At 39.5% G+C, this 26,721-nt stretch overlaps 1 protein-coding gene across 2 annotated transcripts in view; it reads right to left on the reverse strand.

Moving 5' to 3' along the window:
* Positions 1-26,721, reverse strand: part of ITPR2 (inositol 1,4,5-trisphosphate receptor type 2) — a 589,849-nt gene that overhangs the window by 369,855 nt on the left and 193,273 nt on the right. For both annotated transcript variants that reach the window (XM_025285009.3, XM_025285008.3), the window contains 6 exons: positions 26,082-26,254; positions 25,073-25,192; positions 24,770-24,955; positions 23,409-23,660; positions 21,484-21,628; positions 19,563-19,713 (listed from right to left, as the gene is read on the reverse strand). In XM_025285009.3, the coding sequence (XP_025140794.1) occupies positions 19,563-19,713; positions 21,484-21,628; positions 23,409-23,660; positions 24,770-24,955; positions 25,073-25,192; positions 26,082-26,254 (1,027 nt within the window). The remainder of the gene's footprint in view (positions 1-19,562; positions 19,714-21,483; positions 21,629-23,408; positions 23,661-24,769; positions 24,956-25,072; positions 25,193-26,081; positions 26,255-26,721) is intronic.

Below are 26,721 nucleotides of genomic sequence, written 5' to 3' on the forward strand. Positions count from 1 at the left end.
AAGTATGCATAAAAAAGCATTTTAGGCATGGTCCAAGTCAACTCTAGAACCAGAAACAGAATGTATTTTCAAAGTTCTTCTCCCCACTTTAGTTCCCTTAGCCAATAAATTTCAATCTTTATTATTGAATTATCTAGGTAGTAATTGTAAAAGTCATGGAGTCTTTTGTGAGTCTACTAGAAAAAACAGACATTAAAAAAAATTTCAACATTAACAAAAAGGCAAAAGCATACATTTGGAATATTAGGGTCTGAATATTTTTGTCCTTCAAATGCATGCATATCTATATAAAGCATGTCACATACATTCATCCTAGAGATAAGTGAGTTATAAAAGTGTACATGGAAATACAGTAGTATTTGATCCTGGAGGATAAAATTGTTTCATATTACTGGGAATCAGCAAGAGACAGACCTAGAGACATCTAACGCAGATAAAGACCTGCGGGCATCAACTTAAGGTACTGTGTTGTTACTCTCTAGAGATTATGAGAACGAGTGACTCAGAAGGATCCTTATGTAGGAATGTGGAGAAACAGCCAAAAACAGAGACAAAGAGACCAGCAGGGAGTGAAGAGAAACATCCAACTTCAAGATATTTAAGCTGGTAAAAGTTTTAAGACTTGTGACTGAAACTTTGTTTCTGAGACAAGCCCAGCAATGGTTCATGAAGGCGAGATATTTGGCTTAAAAATTTTTTTGGATCTGACCTGTGAAATCACCTTAAGTTATATCAAAACTCCTTAATAAACACCTACTGTTCTGTACTAAACTTTCTCGGGAAATTGGGAAAAGGTAGAAAGCAGGATCCCTGCAGATGAAGAAGTCATCAGCACAGAAAGTAGTGGAGCAGCAGAAAGCACATCGCTGGCAAGGCTGTCAGGTTTTGTGAAGAACTAGAGAAAAAGAGACAGAAACCTGAATTCAAAATTTGGCTCAGCAAGCTATAAGCCGTGTGGTCTCAGGGCAAGTACTTAACCTCTGAAAGAGCCTATTTCCTGGGCAAAATGTGACAAGAACATCTAACAAGCTGGATTATGACAAGGACTGCAGATAAAAATATGCAAGAACTATATGAGTGCTGCTGCTAAGTCACTTCAGTCGTGTCCGACTCTGTGCGATCCCATAGACAGCAGCCCACTAGGCTCCCCCATCCCTGGGATTCTCCAGGCAAGAACACTGGAGTGGGTTGCCATTTCCCCCTCCAATGCATGAAAGTGAAAAGTGAAAGTGAAGTTGCTCAGTCGGGTCCAACTTTTCGAGACCCCATGGACTGCAGCCTACCAGGCTCCTCCGTCCATGGGATTTTCCAGGCAAGAGTACTGGAGTGGGGTGCCATCGCCTTCTCTGATATGAGTGCTAGGTGTTAAATATAAATAGATACCCTGCTAAATGTGTGGCCTGGCCAATGGTGGAAACTCAGTGTGAAGGAGACATATTACATAATTAGTCTCTGCCTACTATGTGTGTGTGTGTGTGATTTTTTAATTTTAAATTGGAGGATAATTACAATATTGTGCCGATTTCTGCCATATATCAACATGAATCAGCCATAGATATACATATGTCCCCACCCTCTTTAAACTCTCTCCCACCTTCCAACCCATCCCACTTTTTAAAGGGACATGATCTAGTGTAGATCATGTTTCTGAGAACCTCTTTATATAGAGAACACTTAAACCTTAACACTTAAGGGAAGGAAAACAAGTCCTCCCAGGCACCATTGGTAACTAAGAGAAAGCCTGACTATTACAGGCATTTTTTCTAAAACTTATAAAAGCTAAAGGAGAAAAAAAATACATGTATAAAAGTGTAAAAGACATTATACATCAAGTCAGAAAGGATTTAGAGGTGCAGTCAGCACAGCACAAAGCTGGTAGAAGAACCAGACTCAGGAGACCAGAGTGTCACAGAAAACTTCCTTCATATCTGCAGAAAAGGATTTCATAACAGACTTGCTGCCTAGAGTAGGTTTTTCTTGCCTGTGATTCTGGGGCATTTGAAAGCAGGTAGCATCTAGAAATTTCTTTCATGTCTAGAACTTTGCTGTGCATTTAAATGTTTTAATGTTGTTTTGGAGTTCCTAAATCTCCTTCTTCTGTAAGATCAGAATCACTTTTATGGTTCCTCCTATTCTGTATTTCCTGTGAGAGCTTAATCGTGACCTAAATTTTTTCCAATCATGGAACTTTTCTAGAAAATATCTATGGTGGATGCGGTGATGGTCCTGCCCAGAATTCACCTTCAGGAATGAAGGACTACTGTCTCAGCTGCTGGACAGCCCTCAAAAGTCAGCCCTATGGGGACTGACTGAACTGAAGAGAGCTGCCTCAAGCAAGCACCCATGCCATTCCAGAGTCGCCCAGAGGGGCATAAAAACTCAGCCCCCTCATCCAGTGAGAGACAACTCTGAAAGGACATCCAATTTCAGACAACCCTGAGGTTCCCCCTAAGACTGCATCACAATCCAGTTTCTTCCTTGGCCCAGTCCTGCTTCCATTCTACCATGCCCTTCCATTCCACTGGTGCTGTCCTAAGAGCTCCCCCTAATATACCTCCTAAGAGCTAATCTCTGCTCCCTGGGGAACACAACCTGTTCTGTCTCGAGGAAGTTGCTGTCAGTGGAAGAGTCTCAAGGCATGATGAGAACACACTCATCTGACACAGTGTGCACACACAAAGGACAAGACATACTTATCACTGTGGACAAGATTACACATGTGCCCTTGCTTCCTCTTCAAGGCTCCAGCTCCCTTTACCATAAGCCTACAATGTGGATGGAGAGAAGGTTGTAGATAGAAGGGAGAAGCAGATGGGGAGCAGCCAGGTGTGAACAAGGAGACCTGGAGAGGATGAGACAGATCTAAGGGCAAGGGACAGGCTTGAAGCTGAGATGAGGCAGGACCAACTGAAAGGAGCATCTTAAGAGGCAGAATGGTGGTTGGAAAAATTAAGTCCAGAAGTCCATGAAATGGATGCTCAAATGATGATGGGTAATCCGGCAAGTCAATCTGCTGACACTTCTGAGCACTGTGAGCTCCACTGTGAACGTATGTACTTTATACAGAACTGGAAGGAGCTTAGTCCCATGAAACATTAACAGAAGCTGAAGGGACACTAGAACGAGACCTAAAAAGGACCTTCACTACCTGCTCTTTGGTTATGGTCATGGAACTAAGCCTCATTTCTGTTCTATCTCACCCTGCATCTCCACACAGACACCTCCTCAGAGTCCCACTTTGCACCCAGTCATACCTTCTTGCTAACTTACTTGCCTGCTTGGTTTTTTTTTTTTTTTTTTTTTTTGGCTGCACTACACAGCATGTGAGATGGTAGTTCCCTGACCAAGGATCAACCCGGATCGAACCCAAGCTTTTGCAGAGAAAGCTCAGAATCTTAACCACTGGACCACTGGGGAAGTCCCCTTGCTTGCTTTTTTGGTGACATACTCCATACTTTAAGTGAACTAAAGCCCCTGGTTTCAAAGCATTGTAGCTGATGTCTTTACAAAGAGCAATCACAGCTCTTAACCAGGAGACATGCTTCACGAATATTTGCTAAAAGGAGTGTTTTGCAACACACATTAAGAAGAACAGCATTCAGTGAGGGAATGAGAATTACACACTAATCTTCTAAGAGCCCCGGTTTTGAACTGGAACAGACCGCAAAAATCATATTTGGACTAACCTCCTGATTTTATAAAGGAAGAAACTATTTTCTGGAAGATCTTTTTTGCTGCAAATATTTTCTTCCTTTCCCACCCATAGAACACTATTAAAAAATGTTTCTGCTCCACCTCCCATCTCAATTTCCCTTCTCCTTTTAAAAAGCAACGAGGCTGCCAGGAAAAGCATTTCAAGGTGGATCACGTGAAGTCCCAGCCAAGGCAAGGGAAAAAAAAAAGTTAAATTGAAGAAGCAGCTGGTTCTTTGCCACCAGATGGGAAGGTAGCTGTACTCTTACTCTCCGCCCCCAATCTCCTGGAGCAAGGAAACTGCTATTAGACACTTGAGTCTCCAAGGTCGCTCTCCCTCCCCTCCCTCCCCCTTCCCTGCCCTGGGCTGGGCCCACAGGGCTACACTGAGTCACCCGGTGCGGCTGGGATCCTTTTAGAGAAAGAGGATCATTCCAGGCTGCTGTGGTTACCTGTATCCTATTTCCCTAAGACCAAAGGCACTTCTGCTCCAACCCTGAAACCTCAAAGGAAAGGAAATCCTCAAAGAAAATGGAATTCTTCATTGATTTGGGGGTGGGTGTGATTTACTCTTTTCAATATTATAACATATATGCCCCCAAAAGAGATTACTAACTGGGAACAGGCCCACATGTCAGGGTTTGATTATGGGAACTCTCAAGAATGTGGAGTTGTGAAAAAGCAAAACGATAGGAGGTTTAAAAGAAAAAAAGAAAGAAACTATTCAGCTCTCATTTGGTCTTTTGGTAGTTTTCTATCTATTGTCTTTTCTTTTTCTTTAATATAAATTTATTTATTTTAATCGGAGGTTAATTACTTTACAATATTGTATTGGTTTTGCCATACATCAACATGAATCCGCCACAGGTATACATGTGTTCCCCATCCTGAACCCCCTCCCTCCTCCCTCCCCGTACCATCCCTCTGGGTCGTCTCAGTGCACCAGCCCCAAGCATCCTGTATCATGCATCGAACCTGGACTGGCGATTCGTTTCATATATGATATTATACATGTTTCAATGCCATTCTCCCAAATCATCCCACCCTATCCCTGTCCCACTATGGTGAGTTCAAGGACAGGAAGACAACTGTGAAATGAAATGACAGTGGTGGCCTGGATACCCGAACGGGCCCAACGTTTACTCAGTGGTTAGATTTCATTGCTCATTTTGGAGGTTTAAATTCGAATCCTAGTTCCATTCAAACAACAAACAGACAAACTAAAGGATATTAACAGGATAACCAAATAATAAATTAGACCTAAACCACTTCCAGACTATGTGAAGTTCTATTTGAACAGATTATAGAATTTTCCAAGTTAACATGCTATGTCGCTCTTAGAAGAATGTGTAAGTAGGATTCACATTTGCCCCAACTATTTAAATGACTCTCGAGTAGAACCACCTGTAATAAGTGATCTTAATTAATCACATCAGTACAGGCAGACCTGAGATGTTGCAGGTTCCATTCCAGACCTGCACCATAAATCATACAGTGCAATAAAAGTGAGTCACAGGACATTTCTTTGGTTTCCTACTGCATGTAAAAGTTATGTTTCCACCATGGTTTAGCCTATTCAGTGTACAGTAGCACTATGTCTAAAAACACAACATACATAGCTTCATTTAAGAACACTTAGTTGCTAAAAACTGCTGTCACCTGAGCCTTCAGGTGTTGTAATGTTTGTACTGGTGGAGAGTCTTGTCACAATGAGATACTGATGGCTGCTGAGTGATCAGAATCGCTAAAGGTTCGGGTGGCTGTGGCAATGTCTTAAAATAAGACAACAAAGTTTGCTGCATCAATTGACTTCTTTTCATGAACAATTTCTCTGTAGTTGTTTGACAGCATTTTAACCACAGTAGAACTTCTTTCAAACTTGGGTTCAGTCCTCTCATACGCTGCCACTGCTTTACCAACTCAGTTCATGTAATACTCTAAATCTTCTGTTGTCATGCCAACAATCTTCACAGCATCTTCACCAGAGGTGGATTCCATCTCAGGAAACCACTTTCTTTGCTCATAACAAACACCTCCTTGATTGTTCAAATTTTAATGTGAGATTATAGCAATTTGGTGACATCCTCAGATGCCATTTCCATTTCCAGTTCTCTTGTTACTTATACCACATCTGAAGTGACTTTCTCCACTGAAGTTCTGAACCCCTAAAAGTCATTTTTGAGGGCTGGAATCAACTTCTTCCAAACTCCTGTTTTTTGACCTCTTCTCATGAATCACAAATGTTCTTAATGAAATCTAGAATGAGAAGTCTTTCCAGAAGATTTTCATTTTACTTTGCCCAGATTCATCAGGAGAATCACTATCTAAGGCAGCTATAGTCTTATAAAATGTATTTCTTAAATAATAAGACTTGAAAGTCAAAATTATTCCCTGATCCATGGGCTGCAGAATGGATGTTGTGTTAGCAGCATGAAAACAACATTAATCTGGTTGTACATCCCAATCACACCTCTTGTGTGACAAGGTGCACTGTCAATGAGCTATAATATTTTGGAAGAAATTTTTTTTTTATTCTGAACAGCAATGGGCTTAGAATATTCAGTAAACCATGGTGTAAACAGATGTGCTATCATCCAGGCCTTTTTACTGCATTTATAGGGTATAAGCAAAGTAGAGACTGCAGAATTCGGAAGGATTCTAGGATTTTCAGAATGGTAAGAAAGCACTGGTTTCAACTTAAAGTCACTAGCTGCATTAGCACCCAACAAGAGTGTCAACCTGTCCTTTGAAGCTCTGAAGACAGGCATTGACTTCTCCTCTCCAGTATGAAAGTCGAAGGTAACATCTCCCAACAGATGGCTGTTTTACCTACATTGAAAATCTGTTGTTCAGTGTAGCCACTTTGATGAGTTATCTGAGCTAGATCTTCTGGATAACTTGCTGCAGCTTCTACATTAGCATTTGCTGCTTCATCTTGTACTTTATGTTATACAGACAGTCTGTTCCCTTAAACCTCATTATGAACCAGAGTTGTCTAGCTTTAAACTTTTCTTCTGCACCTTCCTCACCTCTCTCAGCCTCCAGAGAATTGGAGAGAGTTAGGGCTTTGCTCTGGATTAGGATTTGGCTTAAAGACATATTATGGCTGGTCTGATCTTCTAACCAGACCATTACACAACTTTCTCCATATCAGCAATAAGGCTTACCATTCAGGTGTTCACTGAAGTTAACACTTTTAATTTCCTTCAAGAACTTTCCCTTTACATTTGCAACTTGAATAACTGGTGCAAGAGGTCTAGTTTTCAGTCTATCTCGGCTTTTCAACATGACTTCCTCACTGAGTGCAATCATTTCTAGCTTTTGATTTAAAGTGAGAGACGTGCAACTCCTACATTCACTTGAACACATAAAGGCCACTTTAGGGTTAATCTGGCCTTATTTCAATATTTATGTGTCTCAGGGGAAAAGGAGGGCCCAAGGAGGGGAAGAGAGATGGGGAATGGCAAGTTGGGGGAGCAGTCAGAACACACAACATTTATTAAGTTGGCCAGCTTACATGGGTACAGCTACTAGTGTCTCAAAACAATTACAAGAGAGCATCAAAGATCACAGATCATCACAACAAAAATACTAATAATTTTAAAATTTTGAAGTATTGGGAGAATTATCAAAATGTGACACAGAGACTCAAAGTGACACCTGCTGTGGGGCAAATGTCTCCAGCAGACTTGCTGGACTCCGGGTTGCCACAAACCTTCGATTTATAAAGAAATGCACTGCCTGTAAAGCTCAGTAAAGCTAAGTACACTAAAAGCAGGCATGCCTGTGGCAGTACCCATCTTCGGACTGTATATCCTTCAGCAAGCACAAACAGAGATGAATAATTTTTTAACCGAACTGTACTTTCACAAGCATATTGAAAATACCCAGTTTATCAGCCTGTCTAAGGATTTGCTTTCAACTTCTGGACATGGCAAAGAAGAGCACTGTTTGACATAATCCTTCGACCCAAAAGATCAATTACAACGAATGGTGCCTGTGCATTTTAAATCACTGAGAGTAAATGATAGGTATTAGGCAAAGCAAACTGAATGAACAACATAGCCTGCTGGGAGAGAATTCATTTGTTTGAAAACAATTATTTCTTTTCCTAAGTGAGTACATAATGGCTAAAAGGTTGCTAGTTGATAGTTCTGAAGATGAGAGTCTTCTCCCTCACCACAGGAAAGGGCAGGGAAGTGCCAGCCCCCTCTGTCTCCATGTGAGTACGCCTCCATAATTTTCTGAATGGACCACCTCTAGGGCACCAAAATGCGAAGCTGCTGCGCATGCCAACTAAAAGCCACTGTGATGGTTGGTGTGTTGTCACAGCCTGGGAGCTAGATTCAGACCCCCGACCAGCTCAAGGGAGAAGGCAACTCCCAGCGATAAGAAGGGCTGAACTGTAACCAGGGACCCAGAAGAGGAAAACGTCTGTAACTGCCACTTTACAAGGCAGCCAACCCCATCACCTCAAACACTAATCACTGGCATCTAAGCCTACAGGATTTCCCAGAAAAACACAAGAGTGCGGTGCGCACACCCTATTTAAGACAGGCGCCACTGAGGCCAGCAAGGACTGGAAATCCGGAACCGGAAACCTTCACCTTCTCGACACGCCTCTTCTTCCGCTCCCCTGGGTCTGACCTGCCAAACAATGACGAGACACGTGTCTCTGCATGTATAACCCTAACTGCGCTGGAGCAGAATTCCTAAGTGGTAAGTAGATCAAAAGGATTTAAAAAAAAAAAAAAAAAGACATATTTCTATTGCACAGAATTTTCCAGACACATTATGAGAAAAGAAATCTGTTATCTCTTACTTGAAAGAGCTGGTTTGTCTAGCCACCGTGCTTACAAAAATTGTCTCCTACTTTTAAAAAACTGTGCTTTGCAAATGATTTCCAATGAAAAATAGTTTCATTAAAAATAAGAAAACAGAAATCAAATCATTCTAATATAAAAGAGACAAGAGGATGCTACACCTCTTGTACCCGATGCTATACCGAGTACTGTAATGTGGTAACACTTCTATGGCTCCCTGACTTTTCCTTTAGAATAACAACCCTTTTTTTTTCCCAGGTACTTCCCGTAATCTGGGATTTCCTCTCTGGCATCAACCTCAGTCTCACTCTGTACCACAGGAATTTTTCCCAGGCCTGACAATCCTGTCTCCACCTTTGGAAATTCCAGAAATGTGTTCTCTCTTGCTTCTTTTGCTAAGAATTTACAGAGTCTAAGAAGACTTTTTAAGGAATTTATAGCCTAATAGAATTCAGCTATAATAACACAGCTCCCAGAAAAGTTGCAGGATAATGCTGTTAAGTTTGAAGTGTCATCTTACATATAATAAATCATTTTCCTACTTGGCTAATTATCTAAGTCATTAACTTTTCTGTTTTGAAATACTCTCAAATTTATGAAAAGAGTTGCAAGAATAGTACAAAGAACTCCCATAATACCCTCTGATCAAATTTATCAGATTCACAAATTCTGCCACATTTGCATCCTCTCTTTCATTCTTCTCTCTCTCTCTCACACACACACACACACAATCTTTCCTGCACTATTTGAGAGTTAGTTCCAGACATCATAGCCTTTTAAACTCTCAATTCTTCAGCTATTTGCTAAAAACAACTACATTCTCTTACATAACCACAGTACAGTATAATTAGAAAAATGAGAAAATCTGATAGAACACTACAACCTAATATACAATCCATATTCAAATTTTACCGACTGTGTCAATAATGTCTTCTGTAGATAATAATTTTCTTGATGCAATACCACATATTCTATTTAGTTGTCATATTTCTTTAATCTCTTTTATTCTGAAACAGTTTTTCAACCTTCATCTTTTGTAACACTGCCATTTTTGAAATATTCAAGCCAGTTATTCTATAAAATACCCCACCATTTGTATCTGCCTCATATTTCTTCATGATCAGATGGAGATGATGAATGTTTATCAGAAATTTGAAATAGGCAATGCTGTGCCCTTCTCAGGACATCACAACTAGAAGCACACGATGTTGCTTTGTCCTGATTTTATTTTTATTTTAAAAATTACCTTTAACCTCTATTTTGTTTACTTAACTTAAAGAATATCTATAAGACTGAGTCCCTACAGAAATGCTAACTTTAAAAAAAATTATGGAACACAATTCTAACCTCAATAAGAATTTTTCTAAAGTATTAGCTCATTAGACTAATAAATAATGGAGCAGTGCAAAGGATAAGAAGCCTAATTTCTTGCACTTTAATTCTTAGCAATGCTACTAACTTACTAATGAATCTTAGGCAAGTTAATTAATCTCCCTGATTATGCTTTCCTATATTGGTACTTTAAAAAATTTTTCTTTTACAAGACTGTGGACTCCAGGCACAATTCCATTATATTTGCATTTATATTGCATTATATTGCATTATATATTATATATATTATATATTGCAATATATATTGCATTATATTGGCAACATTTATGAGCAAATGATGGATCCCTGTGAGGTACATTCTTTCTTATTTTATGTACTGTAAGTGAAAGCCACATATGCACTTTTTCAAATGTATCTCAAGGCAATATTGACAAAAGTTTAGTATCTTTTTTTGTCTTACAAATTTAGATAAGCTCCAAAGAGAGAGATGTAGGTGGCGCTAGTGGTAAAGAACTCATCTGCCAATGCAGGAGAACTAGGAGACGTGGGTTCCATCCCTGAGCCAGGAAGATCCCCTAGAGGAGCAAATGACAACACACTCCAGTATTCTTGCTCATTAAATCCCATGGGCTACAGTCCTGATGGGCTACAGTCCATGAGGTCACAAAGAGTCAGACACAACTGAAGTGACTGAGCATATCACACTATGAAAGCATTGTCCTTCCATATGTATGCAAGATAATGATATTAAATAAACAGTTAATGTTACTAAAAGCAAAAATAATTCCTTGAGAAGGACTTTTTGAGTTGAGAGAAATGAAGAAAGCTAATCATAATAAATTCTCTCAGAGGTATTGTGTGTAGTAAGTAAAATTGTCACTATTATCAAAAGAAGCTTAACAACAAACTATATTTTCCTACAGCTTACATTATGTATCCAATAATAGGAATGCATAAAAGAAATAATTTACCTTCTGATTTGCAAATATCAAGAGAAGAAATCAAACTATCATCCTTAAATTCAAATTAATTTTAATACACCAAGAACTAGAATAACAGATTTCTAGAATACTTAACTACTAATAAGGGGGATAAACACATTGTTCCAGATTCCAAAAATCTAGGCAAAATGCAAAAACCCTTACCACAAATTAAGAAAATGTGTTTCCCTAATGAAGAGACACCATTCCACACACCACACCAGTCTCAAAAGGAAGACCTCTGAATCTCGGTTCATGTAGAACACATATAGGTATTTCTTACCAACACAACAAAAAGTTTCTTAGAAAACTATAATTGGCTGATAAAAACTATCATGAATCACTTTTTTATACTACAATAGAATTATGGTGTTTAATATTTCATTAATGGAATAGCACAAGGTTAAGCCCAAGTCACATTACACGAAAGGTAATCCCATAAAACCACTCAGCACATAAACTACTCAGTGAACAGGTGCTATCTAGGAAGTACATTATATAAGCCAACAAACAATTAAAATTACTTTTTATTTGGCTTCTAAGACATTGTATTCTCCTGGTCCTCCTCTTTACTTGCTGGCACTCTGTCCCAGTCTCTTTTGCTGGCTCCTCCACTATCTCATTGTTCAATGTTGGCACATCCATGATTCAATCTTTGGACATCATTTCTTCCCAATCAACAGTCACTCCTTAGGTGATTATATTCAGTCCACTATTCTGAATGTCTCTTGTGCACTGATTCTCACATTCCTATTTCTTACCATGACTACACCCTAAGTTCATTCACATATCCAACTACAACATCGCCAGGAGATTCACAATAATCACTTCAGACCTGAGGTACCCAAACAGGAATTCCTGATTGTCCCTACAATCTCACTGACCTGCTAGTCTTCCTTATCTCAATAAACAGTACCACATTTACCCAGCTGCTTTCAAAACCTGGAATAATCTTTGATTCTCTTCCTTCTTCCCTATTCTCATCAAGTCCTATCAGTCAGGACTGCACCACTCTAATATCATCCATTTCTCTACCTCCACCACTTCTGTCCTAGTCCATCACCATCACCCAATTCTGAAATAGCCTCCTTTCTATAATCTTTCCAACATTTATGTCCACACAGATGTTCACGACTGTCCACTCAGCAGCCAAAGTTATCAAATCATATTGTTCCCTTCTTAAAATCCTCTGAAGTTGCTCATCAAACTCAGAACACAATTCCAATTTGAGGGTGTAATAATCTCTACAATCTGAGCTTCTCCAACCTCTTATCCTATGTTGGCCCTTCCCTCACTTTACTTCACCAAAATGGCCTTCCTGCTTGATATGCACATAGAGCAAGCTCATTCTGCCTCAGGGCTCTCTTTCTTGATGCATGTACATCTCTGCTCAAATGTCTGAGAGCTGGTTCACTACACGAGCTAGAAGTGCCGCTCCAAACTACAATGAGGTATCACCTCACACAGATCAGAATGGCCATCATCAAGAAGTTTACAGATAATAAATACCGGAGAGGATGCTGAGAAAGGGGAACCCGCTACACTGTTGGTGGGAATTTAAACTGTACAGCCACTATGGAAAATAGTCTGGAAGTTCCTTTAAAAACTGAAAACAGAGCTACCATATGATCCTGCAATCCTACTCCTGGGCGTATATCTGGATAAAACTATAATTTTAAAAGATAAATGCACCCTAATTTCATAGCAGCACTATTTACAATAGCCAAGACATGGAAACAATCTAAATGTCCATCAACAGATGGATGGATAAAGAAGATGTGGAACATGTGTACAATGAATTATTACGCAGCCAGAAAAGAGAATGGAATAACACCATATGCAACAACATGGATGGACCTAGAGGTGATCATACTAAATGAGGCAGAGAAAGACAAATACCATATGATCTCACTTATGTGTGGAATCTAAAAATATATACAAATAAACTTATATACAGAACATAAATAGACCCACAATCATAAAAAACAAACTTATGTCTACCAAAGGGGAATAAGGTGAGGAATAAATTAGGAGTTTGGAATTAACATATACATACTACCATACATAAAGCAGATAAACAACAAGGACCTACTGTAGGGCACAGGAAACTATACTCGACATTTTGTAATAATCTGTGAGAGAAAAGAAAACAATATATCTGTATGTATAACTAAATGACTTTGCTGTATACATAAAACTAACACAACATTGTTAATCAACTCTACTTCAATTTTTTAAAAATTCATTTTAGCTAAAAGTAACTGCCTGTCCCCTCTCCGTCATACGCCATAATGGCCTAGTTGATTTTTGTCCATGGTATCACTCAACACAGCAGTGTATATTCACTTATGATCTGACTATCTCCCCCTGTTGGGAGAGGGGTGGGATTATGTCTGTTTATTGTCTGTTCTATCTAGGACTAGGGACTGCACCCTGTTCATCATTTTTCCCAGTGACTAGAATAGTGTCTGGTAGACAACAGTTGCTCAGTAACAATTATTCAGTGAGAATTTACTGAGCAATTTAATTAATAGTTCTCATATAGTTGATAAAATGATTAAGGTATCCAGAAGTGAATGGAGCCCATAAGAAAATATGAGAGTTATAAAATATTGGAAAGAGTAAAAAAAATGTCTGTCAGAGGGCAGACATGAATAAAACAGTGGAGAGTACATACAAGATACTACCAACTTTTCAGGGGATTCAGATACTTTTTTTTAGGATAAAACTCTGAAAACACATTATCAGCACTGAGAACAAAAGTCGAAGTCAATTTTTAAGTTTTTCAAGGATGATCTGGTGTAAAGTAAACTGGATATTGTAAAAACATCACACCAGGAAGCATCTCTACTTTCTTTTATTTCTCCATTTGCTTTCATACTGCTTCCGTGCCCCCCACCACCACTTTCTCTGAATATATACTATATGTAATAGTTTATATAATAGTTTCTTTATTCTGTCATAAGTCTTGGACATTACCATTCTGTACAACCCCACGTGCACAATTCAAGTTTTCTTTTAGTTACAGGATGTTTTCTTGGATTGGAATTTTAACTCTCAGGTCTGTTCCATTGTTTCATTTTTCTTTTACAAGGACTCCAATTATTCATACCATGGCTCCTCTTTGCTTTCTTCCACTTAAACAATTTTCTCACTGACTTTTTTACTTGTTTTTTTTTACATACTTAACATTCTCATTACTGTTCTGCCTTTCTTCGATGGCGCTTCCGACACTTCCAATCAAATCTATTCTCCCTTTGATGTTGTATAATTCAGTCTGTTATTTCTAACAATAATAATAAAGTCTTTCTCTTTTCTGAGTCCAATCAACTTTCATTTCATTTCTTACTGGGCTTTTTTTTTTTGTCCATTTCTAACCTTAGTTCCCATGAAGTGATGGGACCAGATGCCATGATCTTCGTTTTCTGAATGTTGAGCTTTAAGCCAACTTTTTCACTCTCATTTTTCACCTTCATCAAGAGGCTCTTTAGTTCCTCTTCACTTTCTGCCATGAGGGTGGTGTCATCTGCATATCTGAGGTTACTGATATTTCTCCCGGCAATCTTGATTCCAGCTTGTGTTTCCTCCAGTCCAGCGTTTCTCATGATGTACTCTGCATATAAGTTAAATAAACAGGGTGACAATATACAGCCTTGACGTACTCCTTTTCCTATTTGGAACCAGTCTGATGTTCCATGTCCAGTTCTAACTGTTGCTTCCTGACCTGCATACAGATTTCTCAAGAGGCAGATCAGGTGGTCTGGTATTCCCACCTCTTTCAGAATTTTCCATAGTTTATTGTGATCCACACAGTCAAAGGCTTTGGCATAGTCAATAAAGCAGAAATAGATGTTTTTCTGGAACTCTCTTGCTTTTTCCATGATCCAGCAGATGTTGGCAATTTGATCTCTGGTTCCTCCACCTTTTCTAAAACCAGCTTGAACATCAGGAAGTTCACGGTTCACATATTGCTGAAGCCTGGCTTGGAGAATTTTGAGCATCATTCCTTCCAAAGAAATCCCAGGGCTGATCTCCTTCAGAATGGACTGGTTGGATCTCCTTGCAGTCCAAGGGACTCTCAAGAGTCTTCTCCAACACCACAGTTCAAAAGCATCAATTCTTCGGTGTTCAGCCTTCTTCACAGTCCAACTCTCACATCCATACATGACCACAGGAAAAACCATAGCCTTGACTAGACGGACCTTTGTTGGCAAAGTAATGTCTCTGCTTTTGAATATGCTATCTAGGTTAGTCATAACTTTCTTTCCAAGGAGTAAGCAACTTTTAATTTCATGGCTGCAGTCACCATCTGCAGTGATTTTGGAGCCCAGAAAAATAAAGTCTGACACTGTTTCCACTGTTTCCCCAAAGGAATGATGCTAAAGCTGAAACTCCATTACTTTGGCCACCTCATGCGAAGAGTTGACTCATTGGAAAAGTCTCTGATGCTGGGAGGGATTGGAGGCAAGAGGAGAAGGGGACAACAGAAGATGAGATGGCTGGATGGCATCACTGACTCGATGGACGTGAGTCTGAGTGAACTCCGGGAGTTGGTGATGGACAGGGAGGCCTGGTATGCTGCGATTCATGGGGTCGCAGAGTCAGACACGACTGAGCGACTGATCTGATCTGATATGATCTGAACCTTAGTTCTTGGATTTATGATTCAAGGTGTTTATCATATGTTTATGTCTTCATATTTGAAGGTATTTAACTCAGTTGAGAGTATCGTGTTGGAATTCTCTTCTCTTTCACGGTTGATGTTCAGAGAGAAATTTCCATCAACTGAAATGTTTTGATTCTCCATTCTGTTTTGATCTTATAGTCCTTTCATACAGATGACAATTGATTACATCTCTGACTTAGCAGCTGCATTTCAGGGACAAGGTGACGTGGGCTGATTTACATGATCTTTAGCTCAAGGGCACCCTCTCCTGTCAAAGTCATGAAATGCAGTTTCTTTAAAGGTTGGCCTTTGTTGGGAGGCTGTAGAGAAACAGTTTTCTTCAATTTTATTTTATGTTAAGGTATTCCAGATCTCCCCACCTTGTTTCTTTTCCATTTCACCAACAAGAGTCCAAAGGGCGCCTCTGTCTTCTTTTAACCTGTTCACCTCTAGTTTTCCACAACTGCTCCCTGTGTCCTTTCAAGTTCCTTCCTCTTTATTCAGAGTTCTTATCTATCTGGATTCTGGATTCTCTTTCAGTATTTTTCATCCTTAGGCTAGACCTTCTCTTTCTAAGGGTTGTTTCCTTTTTTTGAGGGGGGTGGTTTGGGGGGGAGGGTGTGGTGCACCGCACGGCTTTCAGGATCTTAGTTCCCTGACCAGGGATCGACACCCCCCCTTCCCCACCACAGTGGAAGGTGTAGAGTTGTAATCGCCAGAACCGCCCGGGAATTCCTTCTATAGACGATTTTCACACAGTCTCTTTGACATGGTTTTTCCCTATGGATAGAACCCCCTAACTATCCACATAGGCTCTCAGTGGGAATAGTGAGGCAGCGCCACTAAAAACTGATGTCATTTTTCTACTTACAATAACTTCGTACTGTCCTGTGTCTTCTAGTTTGGCTGAGGCTGAGGGATATATAAAGTTTCATTTGCTTCTTATTGACATGTACAAATTTTTGGCAGATGTAGAAGGAACTGAGATTTAAGCTGCAGCAATTAATTACTTCAGCTACTTTACCATTCTCTGTCAGATATTTCTTCTCTATATTTGAAGTCAGATTTCTGGCTTCACTGTTCAATCCTTAGTGGATACTGTAGTGGATACACTGTGCTCCACGCTCATCACCTATTCAGAGCTGAGGTATCTATTTCCTCAGTTGCTGGCCAGTTATGGCTGCTGACTTCTCGTACCCGTGCTTCTCACTAAGAGAGACCACCGTCCAAAAGGAACTGCCTTATTGAAGGCTGCACATCCTCTCTATGATGAAGCCAGCAATCAGTGCTGGCTAATATGAGGACAAAATCCCAGGCTCTCTGCCTTAATTTGTGACCACTGTGAGGGACCATCGCAGCTCCAGAGATCCCTGTAGGATTGGCAAAGACCTCAACTATAACCACACCGTGGCTCAGCTTCTCCACTTCCTTACAGGTGTATATCCTAAATGCCAATCCTACCTTCCCCACTTCCTTACAGGTAATTTAATCCAAATGCACTCTTAAATATACATTCTGCAAACAATTCTATACCACAGGATATTTTCAGGGCATCCATCCTGAAGACAATCACCATCTGAAACGAACTATCTAATTATGAGGCACGCACAGTTATAAGTGCTTTCAATATGTTGTATACATTCACTTAATTCTCACAAGGAAACCATGAGGTTTCTATCATTCAGTTCAGTTCAGTTCAGTCGCTCAGTCGTGTCTGACTCTTTGCAACCCCATGAACCGCAGCACGCCAGGCCTCCCTGTCCATCCCCAACTCCCGGAGTTCACCCAAACCCATGTCCACGGAGTCAGTGATGCCATCCAACCATCTCATCCTCTGTCATCCCCTTCTCTTCCTGCCCTCAATCTTTCCCAGCATCAGGGTCCTTTCAAATGAGTCAGCTCTTTGCATTAGATGGCCAAAGTACTGGAGTTTTAGCTTCAACATCAGTCCTTCCAATGAATATTCAGGACTGATTTCCTTTAGGATGGACTGGTTGGATCTCCTTGCAGTCCAAGGGACTCAACAGAGTCTTCTCCAACACCACAGTTCAAAAGCATCAATTCTTCTGAGCTCAGCTTTCTTTACAGTCCAACTCTCACATCCATACATGACCACTGGAAAAACCACAGCCTTGACTAGACGGACCTTTGCTGACAAAGTAATGTCTCTGCTTTTGAATATGCTATCTAGTTTGGTCATAACTTTCCTTCCCAGGAGTAAGCGTCTTTTAATTTCAAGGCTGCAATCACCATCTGCAGTGATTTTGGAGCCCCCCAAAATAAAGTCTGACACTGTTTCCACTATTTCCCCATCTATTTCCCATGAAGTGATGGGACCAGATGCCATGATCTTAGTTTTCTGAATGTTGAGTTTTAAGCCAACTTTTTCACTCTCCTCTTTCACTTTCCTCAAGAGGCTTTTTAGTTCCTCTTCACTTTCTGCCATAAGGGTGGTGTCATCTGCATGTCTGAGGTTATTGATATTTCTCCCAGCAATCTTGATTCCAGCCTGTGCTTCCTCTAGCCCAGCGTTTCTCATGATGTACTCTGCATATAAGTTAAATAAGCAGGGTGACAATATACAGCCTTGACATACTCCTTTTCCTATTTGGAACCAGTCTGTTGTTCCATGTCCAGTTCTAACTGTTGCTTCCTGACCTGCATATAGGTTTCACAAGAGGCAGGTCAGGTGGTCTGGTATGCCCTTCTCTTTCAGAATTTTCCACAGTTTATTGTGATCCACAGAGTCCAAGGCTTTGGCATAGTCAATGAAGCAGAAATAGATGTTTTTCTGGAACTCTCTTGCTTTTTTGATGATCCAGCGGATGTTGGCAATTTGATCTCTGGTTCTTCTGCCTTTTCTAAAACCATCTTGAACATCTGGAAGTTCACAGTTCACATATTGCTGAAGCCTGGCTTGGAGAATTTTAAGCATTACTTTACTAGTGTGTGAGATGAGTGCAATTGTGTGGTAGTTTGAGCATTCTTTAGCTCTGCCTTTCTTTGGGCTTGGAATGAAAACTGACCTTATCATCATATCTCAAATAGAAAAGAAACTCTTAGAGAGGAGAAGTACCTTGCCTAAGTTAATAAAAAAGTGGTCAATCTAGAATTGAAACATAGGCTGCTGCCGCTGCTGCTAAGTCGCTTCAGTCATGTCCCACTCTGTGCAACCCCATAAACGGCAGCCCACCAGGCTCCCCAGTCCCTGGGATTCTCCAGGCAAGAACACTGGAGTGGGTTGTCATTTCCTTCTCCAATGCATGAAAGTGAAAAGTGAAAGTGAAGTCACTCAGTCATGTCTGACTCTTCGCAACCCCATGGACTGCAGCCTACCAGGCTCCTCTGCCCATGGGATTTTCCAGGCAAGAGTACTGGAGTGGGGTGCCATTGCCTTCTCTGGAACATAGGCACTCTGACTCAAAAGCACATGCTGTCTTGCCCAGTATACTGTACTGCCTCTATAATGGCTTTGCACCCACTGCCTCTTTGGTGTGACCCTGCCTGTACCCATTCTCTGCATTTTTCTATTGCCCTGCTAGGAAGGGTAGCTAGCACGTGACACACACCAGGATGATCTCAAATATTAATTTTTTTTTTCAATTTGGCTGCACCGGCTCTTAGTTGCAGCTCGCGAGATCTTTGGTCTTCGTTGCAGTATGGGGCTCCTCCAGCTGTGGCTGCGAACTCCTAGTCGCAGCATCAGGATCTAGTTCCCTGACAAGGGGTCAAATCTGGGCCCCCTGCACTAGGAACATGGAGTCGTAGCCTCTGGACCACCAGTGAAGCCTCAAGTGTTTATTTTTTAACACATAATATTTTCACTAGTGAACTGACCATAGCATGATGGAATTCCTTGATCTTATGAAGTTGTCTCTTAAAGTTTTTCATTAAAAAGAGAAGCATGTCAGCACATCTAGCCTCTTGGCATTCAGTCCTATCAGGATGAAGGTCCACTTGCACATATATATTACCAGGTACATGTTGACAACCAGTCTCGACAGATTTGTTCTTTATCTCACCTTAAAGTAATGCCAAAACCTTATAACTTTTCTCCAAAGTTCTTACCTCCATCTTGAAATTTGCTTAATCTTTCAAAATACGATGACATGGGGGCCTGGACAATATCTAGGATAGCCAGAAGAGTCCTTGTTAGCCTTAACAATTCACTGAAACTGTAAAATCCAAAGTATATAAGATTCCGAGCCAAGTGAACCACCTAATTTAGAAAAAGAAGAAAAAGGGTAGAAAAGAAAAACATTAGGAACAAAAATAAGCACTGAATTTTTATTATCTAAATTTGTGCAGACATGTCTAATTATGTCTAATTCTTTTTTTTATTTCAGCTGGTCTGATTTAATAGAAAGGTAGATTTTAAAGAACCCAGCCTGAATATGGAGAACAAACTAGTGATTACCAGTGGGCAGAGGAGCAATATAGGTATAGGAAACTGAGAGGTACAAGCCATTACATATAAAATACATAAGCAAAAATGATATACTTTACAGCACAGGGGAATATGGCCATTATTTTGTAATAACTTTCAGTGGAGTATAATCTACAAAAATATTGACTCATTCTGTTGTATACCTGAAACTCATATAATATTGTAAATCAACTATACTTCAAAAATTTTAAAAAGAATTCTATCTAATCAACAGGAAATATATCCTTCAGCAGTTCTCTTCTAATTCATTAATACCTAGGAATTTAATACCTGCCAGAAGTAACCACTGAACTCTGATTTAATCAAGTTTAGAATTAAATCCAAATAAGACCAGTTCATCAACCCCATCACAGGCCCATGTGACAGGAATATGAGGTATCTGGTGAACAGTCCGCATGGGAAGCAAGAAGACAGATTTTAGATGTATCAGGGTGGTTAAATGAGGTTTACATTAGAATGATTGACCTCTTGCTTAAATATTAAGTTATTAGTTAGTAGGATATCACTTAATAAACAGTCACATTAATGAATTACTTTAACAACTGAATATTATCCATGAAATTTGTCTACAAACACATGTTCCTTATGCCACTTTGTGGTCTTCTGGATGCTACAGGACATACTAGGCATGGCAGCCAGCTTCCAAGATGGTCCCCAACATAGGGTCTCCTTCCACACTGCCCCAGGCTTAGTCGGTGTCACCAACAAAATACAGCAGAATGATGATAAGACACTTCTAAACTCAGGTTACAGAAGACTGCAACTTCCATCTTGGGCCCTTTCTCTCTTTCAAATAGTTACCCCAGGGGAAGCGAGGCACCAGGCTGTGAGGACACCGAGGCAGCCTATGGAAAGGCCCACGTGGCAAGAAGAATGAGGTGTCCAGACAACAGCCAGCAAGGAAGTACAACCACACAAGTGAACTCAGAAGCAGATCATCTAACCCCAGATGACGGTAACCCCAGCAACAGCTTGATTCACCACCTCATGAGGGACCCTGATCCAGAACCACCAGATTTCTGACCCACAGAAACATGAGATAATCATGCTTGTTGCTTTGGGTTGCTAGGTTTGGGGGTAATCTGTTACACATCAGTAGTAGGTACCTAATACCCCAGGTATCAGGTAATGGCATCTTCTCTCTAGTTTTGTCACTATCTACTCAAAGTGATATTATAATTTCAATTTAGTTTAATGAAGCTAAAAACATCACTTTAATGGAGATTTTTTTAAAATGTACGTAAAATATAAATATGCAAAACTCTCTGTCCATTAAATGCAATAAAGTTTACATAAATAGATCAAAAAATCAAAGAAAAGAGTATATAACATAATTATAAATAAAATATTTTGTATATCAGGTATAATTAAAGTATCAAATCTATCTTTTAATCAATGGCAGAGGGAATCATATCTTCAGGAATTTAACTACCGAATTATCAAAACATCCTAAATATTATAGGGAAAAAAATCTTTTGATGTTCAATGTACCTAATTTTAGAGTAAAGTGAATAACTTCACAGATTGTTTAAAAGAAATTACCTCAAATGTCAGTTTGTTTTTTTCTTTATCTCCAAATGGAAAAGGCTGATTTACAACTTCTTTCAAGTATTCTTCAACAAATTCCATTGTCAGTGCAAATTTCCTCTTCATATCATTTCTGGAAGAGTCTGTTATAGAATCATATCTGGGAACACAGAAAGAATTTAAAGGAAGTTAAATTTATTGTAGTCATTTAAATTGGAAAATATATGTACTTTAACCTCCTGACTTCTAAGTTTGGGTAAATTAATCAACCTTTCTAGATGCTGTGTCCTCTGACTGTGTGAATCACAATAAACTGGAAAATTCTGAAAGAGATGGGAATACCAGACCACCTGACCTACCTCTTGAGAAACCTATATACAAGTCAGGAAGCAACAGTTAGAACTGGACATGGAACAACAGACTGGTTCCAAATACGAAAAGGAGTACATCAAGGCTGTATATTGTCACCCTGCTTATTTAACTTCTATGCAGAGTACATCATGAGAAACGCTGGGCTGGAAGAAGCACAAGCTGGAATCAAGATTGCTGGGAGAAATATCAATAACCTCAGATATGCAGATGACACCACCCTTATGGCAGAAGGTGAAGAAGAGCTAAAGAGCCTCTTGATGAAAGTGAAAGAGGAGAGTGAAAAAGTTGGCTTAAAGCTCACCATTCAGAAAACTAAGATCATGGCATCTGATCCCATCACTTCATGGGAAATAGATGGGAAACAGTGGAAACAGTGGCAGACTTTATTTTTTTGGGCTCCAAAATCACTGCAGATGGTGACTGCAGCCATGAAATTAAAAGATGCTTACTCCTTGCAAGGAAAGTTATGACCCACCTAGATAGCATATTTAAGAGCAGAGACATTACTTTGCCAACAGAGTTCTGTCTAGTCAAGGCTATGGTTCTTCCAGTGGTCATGTATGGATGTGAGAGTTGGACTGTGAAGAAAGCTGAGCACCGAAGAATTGATGCTTTTGAACTGTGGTGTTGGAGAAGACCCTTGAGAGCCCCTTGGACTGCAAAGAGATCCAACCAGTCCATTCTGAAGGAGATCAGCCCTGGGATTTCTTTGGAAGGAATGATGCTAAAGCTGAAACTCCAGTACTTTGGCCACCTCATGCGAAGAGTTGACTCATTGGAAAAGACTCTGATGCTGGGAGGGATTGGGGGCAGGAGGAGAAGGGGATGACAGAGGATGAGATGGCTGGATGGCATCACCGACTCGATGGATGTGAGTCTAAGTGAACTCCGGGAGTTGGTGGTGGACAGGGAGGCCTGGCGTGCTGCAATTCATGGGGTCGCAAAGAGTAGGACACGACTGAGCCACTGAACTGAACTGAACATCTGTAAAATGGGCCTGTTTTGAAATGAGTTACTACATGTAAAGCACTTAAATCAAAGTCTACCATAATATTAAAGACTTAACAAATTTTTGCTCCTATTATTAATACATTTCCTGATTACTGGTTTCCAGAATAACATTTCTATTATCAAAAGCTGTCATTTTACTTTCCAAAAAGAGTATCTCATTTGCATTTGGAAGGTTAAAGAAGCCAAATTTGAACACAGAAATGCTTTTCCTTATAGTCCATTTCAAAATTGAAGACATTTGGGGGAGGGATGGATTTGGAGTTTAGGATTAACAGATGCAAACTATTATATATAGAATGGATAAAAAACTAGATCCTACTGTATAGTACAGGGAACGATATCCAATATCCTGTGACAAACCATATGAAAAAAATATGAAAAAGAATATATATATATATGTATATAACTGAATCACTTTTCTGTATAGTAGAAATTAATACAACATTGTAAATCAACCATTATACTTCAATAAAATAAATTTTTTAAGAAATTGAAGACATTTGATTTTGAGTTCATCAGCTGAATTTAAAGTCATCGAGAAATGCTCCCAAACATACTCATGAATTGTGATCTTCGTGGGGATTTCTGTCCAGAGCCGGGCATAGCGAACAGGCACCACGGACTCCTGGGGATCCCGGTCAACGTGCATGTGGAGCATGAGGCGACAAAAAGATGCTCGGAGGTCAAAAGGCAGGCTCTCATCTGACATACATCGCAGGATCAAATCAACAGAGAGCTGTGTAGAAATCTGGTTTATGGCCAGATACTGGCGATCCAAGCACATCCTTGCAAAGAGATTTAGCTGGTACCTTAAAAATAGTAAATGTATTACATTATTTGTCTTATCCGGATAAAGTCTAAGTATTAGTATCAATCCGCATCTACTTTTATGTTTCTAATATTTCCAAGTGTATGTGATACTGGACATTGTGGTAGTGGGTTAAGTGATTGAATGGCACGTAGATGAGTGGCCAACTCTATGGCCATTCAGTTGCAATTTCTCTCATTTGTTCTAGCCACAAGTTTCTGGTGGAGACTACCATCAGGCTCTAGGTTCTTGGTTTCCTAGGATTAAAAATACACTAAGCCCAAAGGCTATGGATAACAGCTCTCGTGAAACCATCTCTGTCTGCCTTGCCCAGGCTCACTCAGTTCCAGGCTCTCATGTCTACATTCCAAGTGTAGACTTACTCAGTCCCCAAACGATCAATGATTATTCAAGTGAGCAGTCCAAATGGCATCAGTACACTTTGATTCATCAGCCTCCAAGATACAGAAAGTAGCCTTTGATTTTGTAGCTGTAGAAATCAGGGAACACAAGGATTCTCTGTCTTTCTCAGATTTTTGTGATTTAAGCCCAGTCTTGGTTTCTGCTTTGGGTTTCCATGCCTTAGACTCAAAAAACACCAACGCGGTTCTTGCTCTCACTATACTGACTACATCAGCCACCAGTGAAACTTCAACTACTATATGCCACCACTGAACTTTTACAACTATAGACACCAGTTTGTCCAAAGTCCTAGGTCTCTACATGACCATGAGCAGTATATACATAACTACTGGCTAACCTTCTCTGAGGCCACCTCTACAACCAAATCAGTTTCCCTGGCCCCAGTTCTATCTCCCTCTCAACTCAATTATCTGCACCCACACCAATCAACAAGAGGAAAACCTCCTTTGCTGCACAACAGTTCCAAACTAGGAGAAAATGAGAAAACAGCAAGTGATATATGTGGAAAACACAGATGTTTACATTTATTGTGAATATTTTAAATAATACTAAGTATTTCAGCTACCCTAGTTCTGATATAACTTCTTAAGCTTCTTCACAGACATCTGACTTCACAGATTTACAGATTTCTGAGAATCACCTCTCAATATGTGAGACTGAGAATTATGGTTCTCCATGATACTTAACCTGTAATAGGTAAGGACTTCCAAATCAGCCTTGGTGCCCTCCTTTGCCTCCTGGGCAAGGTGTCTGATGGCTTTGCCATGAGGTTCCTTGTTGCTGTCAATCCAGTAGAGCCAAACTTCTTCCTCATCAATGTCATCTGAAAGGATGGCACTCTCCATGGGGTTGTCTCCTTGCATTGAGACCAGTCTTGAAATAAAACACACACACAAAAATCTATGAAAAAGTTCATTCAGAAACAAGACAAGGAACTGTCCTGCTTACAAATAATGAACATTAAAGGATGCCGCCATCATTTGGGCTTACTTGGTTTGAATGAGAATGTCTGCATTGCCTGGGCTCAACATAAATTTGCAGATGAGTTCTTGAGTTACGGGTATCGCGGTGGTATTAGACACACACAGATCTGATAAATAATCCAAAAACCTGACAAAAAAAAATTAAATTGAACATTAGCAAAAAGCATCTTATAAAATCATCACCCATAATATACTTTGGGATATAATGAAACTGTCTAGATACATTTTTAATATTATTTCCATGCAACAGTTTTCTAATGTGTTGCTTATCTACTGCATCATTAGAGACAAATTAAACGTCCAATTATTTGTATTTAGTACAAATCTTGTTTCCAAAAATGACATAAGCTTGCTTCTACTTATTTGCTGATATTCACCCCACAGCACTGTGACTTGTTATATTTACAGTATCAAAACAAAGCCAGATCAAAGTTAACGCTGTACTCAGTAAAACAGCCAGACAGCACATGAATTTGGTCTGGTCAAGTCAGAGGCCTAATTCTATCTTCTAACACTTATTTGCCATGCTAATTAAGAAGATTTTGTCAAGCTGCTTGACTTCTCTGCAATCATTTCTCCCAGATAAGGCAGCATGGTATAAGAGAAAGGTGACTTGCCATGGAGTCAGAAACCCTAACTTCTCTTTCTAGCTGGTTTGTAGGCTTCTATTTTCACATCTATAATATGTGGATAATATTTTATGACCAGTGTACTTCAGGAGAATGTGCAAGGATTTAAATGAAAGTGTATTAATATATATATGAACATATTCTGAAAAACTATGGAGAACTATAAAAACACAAGTTATCAGAGTGAAAATCAACCACATTTAAATACATTATCTATAAAGGGTTTTGATCTCCTATGAGATAATAACTCACGATGATATATAATTATCATAGCAATAAGTCCAACATTGTTTTGTCCATGAAAGAATTCTAACTGTACAAAAGTTCTGAAAATAAAGCAATAAGCCATAATCCCCACAAGAAAAGACTGCATGAACTACTTCAAACCTTGGCTCTCGATTTCTCCTGAGTAAACTAACAAATGTTTCTATTTCTTTTGCTGTAATGTGTTTCTCTAGTAGTTTTCTGTTGTTGTGCAACAAAGCTGTGATGGTATCTTCTGCCAAAATATCATAGCCAATCTGGGACTGCATGACACAGAAATTCTTAGCAATGTATTCCTGCAAAGGAGAAGGACTGTCAGAATGCGCTGCCAAACAGCTTAGAAATAACAGGTTCTATTAGGGTCAGCAACAATGATTAATTTATTCATAAGAGAAACACACTAAAAATTATTGTCAAAAGAAAAGCAAATAAGTAATTCTTAAATAAATAGGATTTTTGAGGAAAGAATTGCCAATATATTAATATAGACCTCAGTTTAATTATAACAGAAAATTACATGTCTAGAAGTAATTTTTAATATGGTACTTAACACTTACAAATTAGAAAAAAATAAACCTAATTAAAATCACAATTTTTTATGACATGATAACTAAGTATCTCACCAGTATAACAGATGGCCCTCTTCAAACACTCACTAAAAGTCATAACCCAGGATTTTGGCATAATTACAGAAATGAAAATGACCCTCTGACATTTTGTTCATGAAGCATGAGCTTCATACTGTTATATGAAGATCCCAGGT

The sequence above is a fragment of the Bubalus bubalis genome, chromosome 4 (assembly GCF_019923935.1).
Source record: "Bubalus bubalis isolate 160015118507 breed Murrah chromosome 4, NDDB_SH_1, whole genome shotgun sequence".
Lineage (NCBI taxonomy): Eukaryota > Metazoa > Chordata > Mammalia > Artiodactyla > Bovidae > Bubalus > Bubalus bubalis.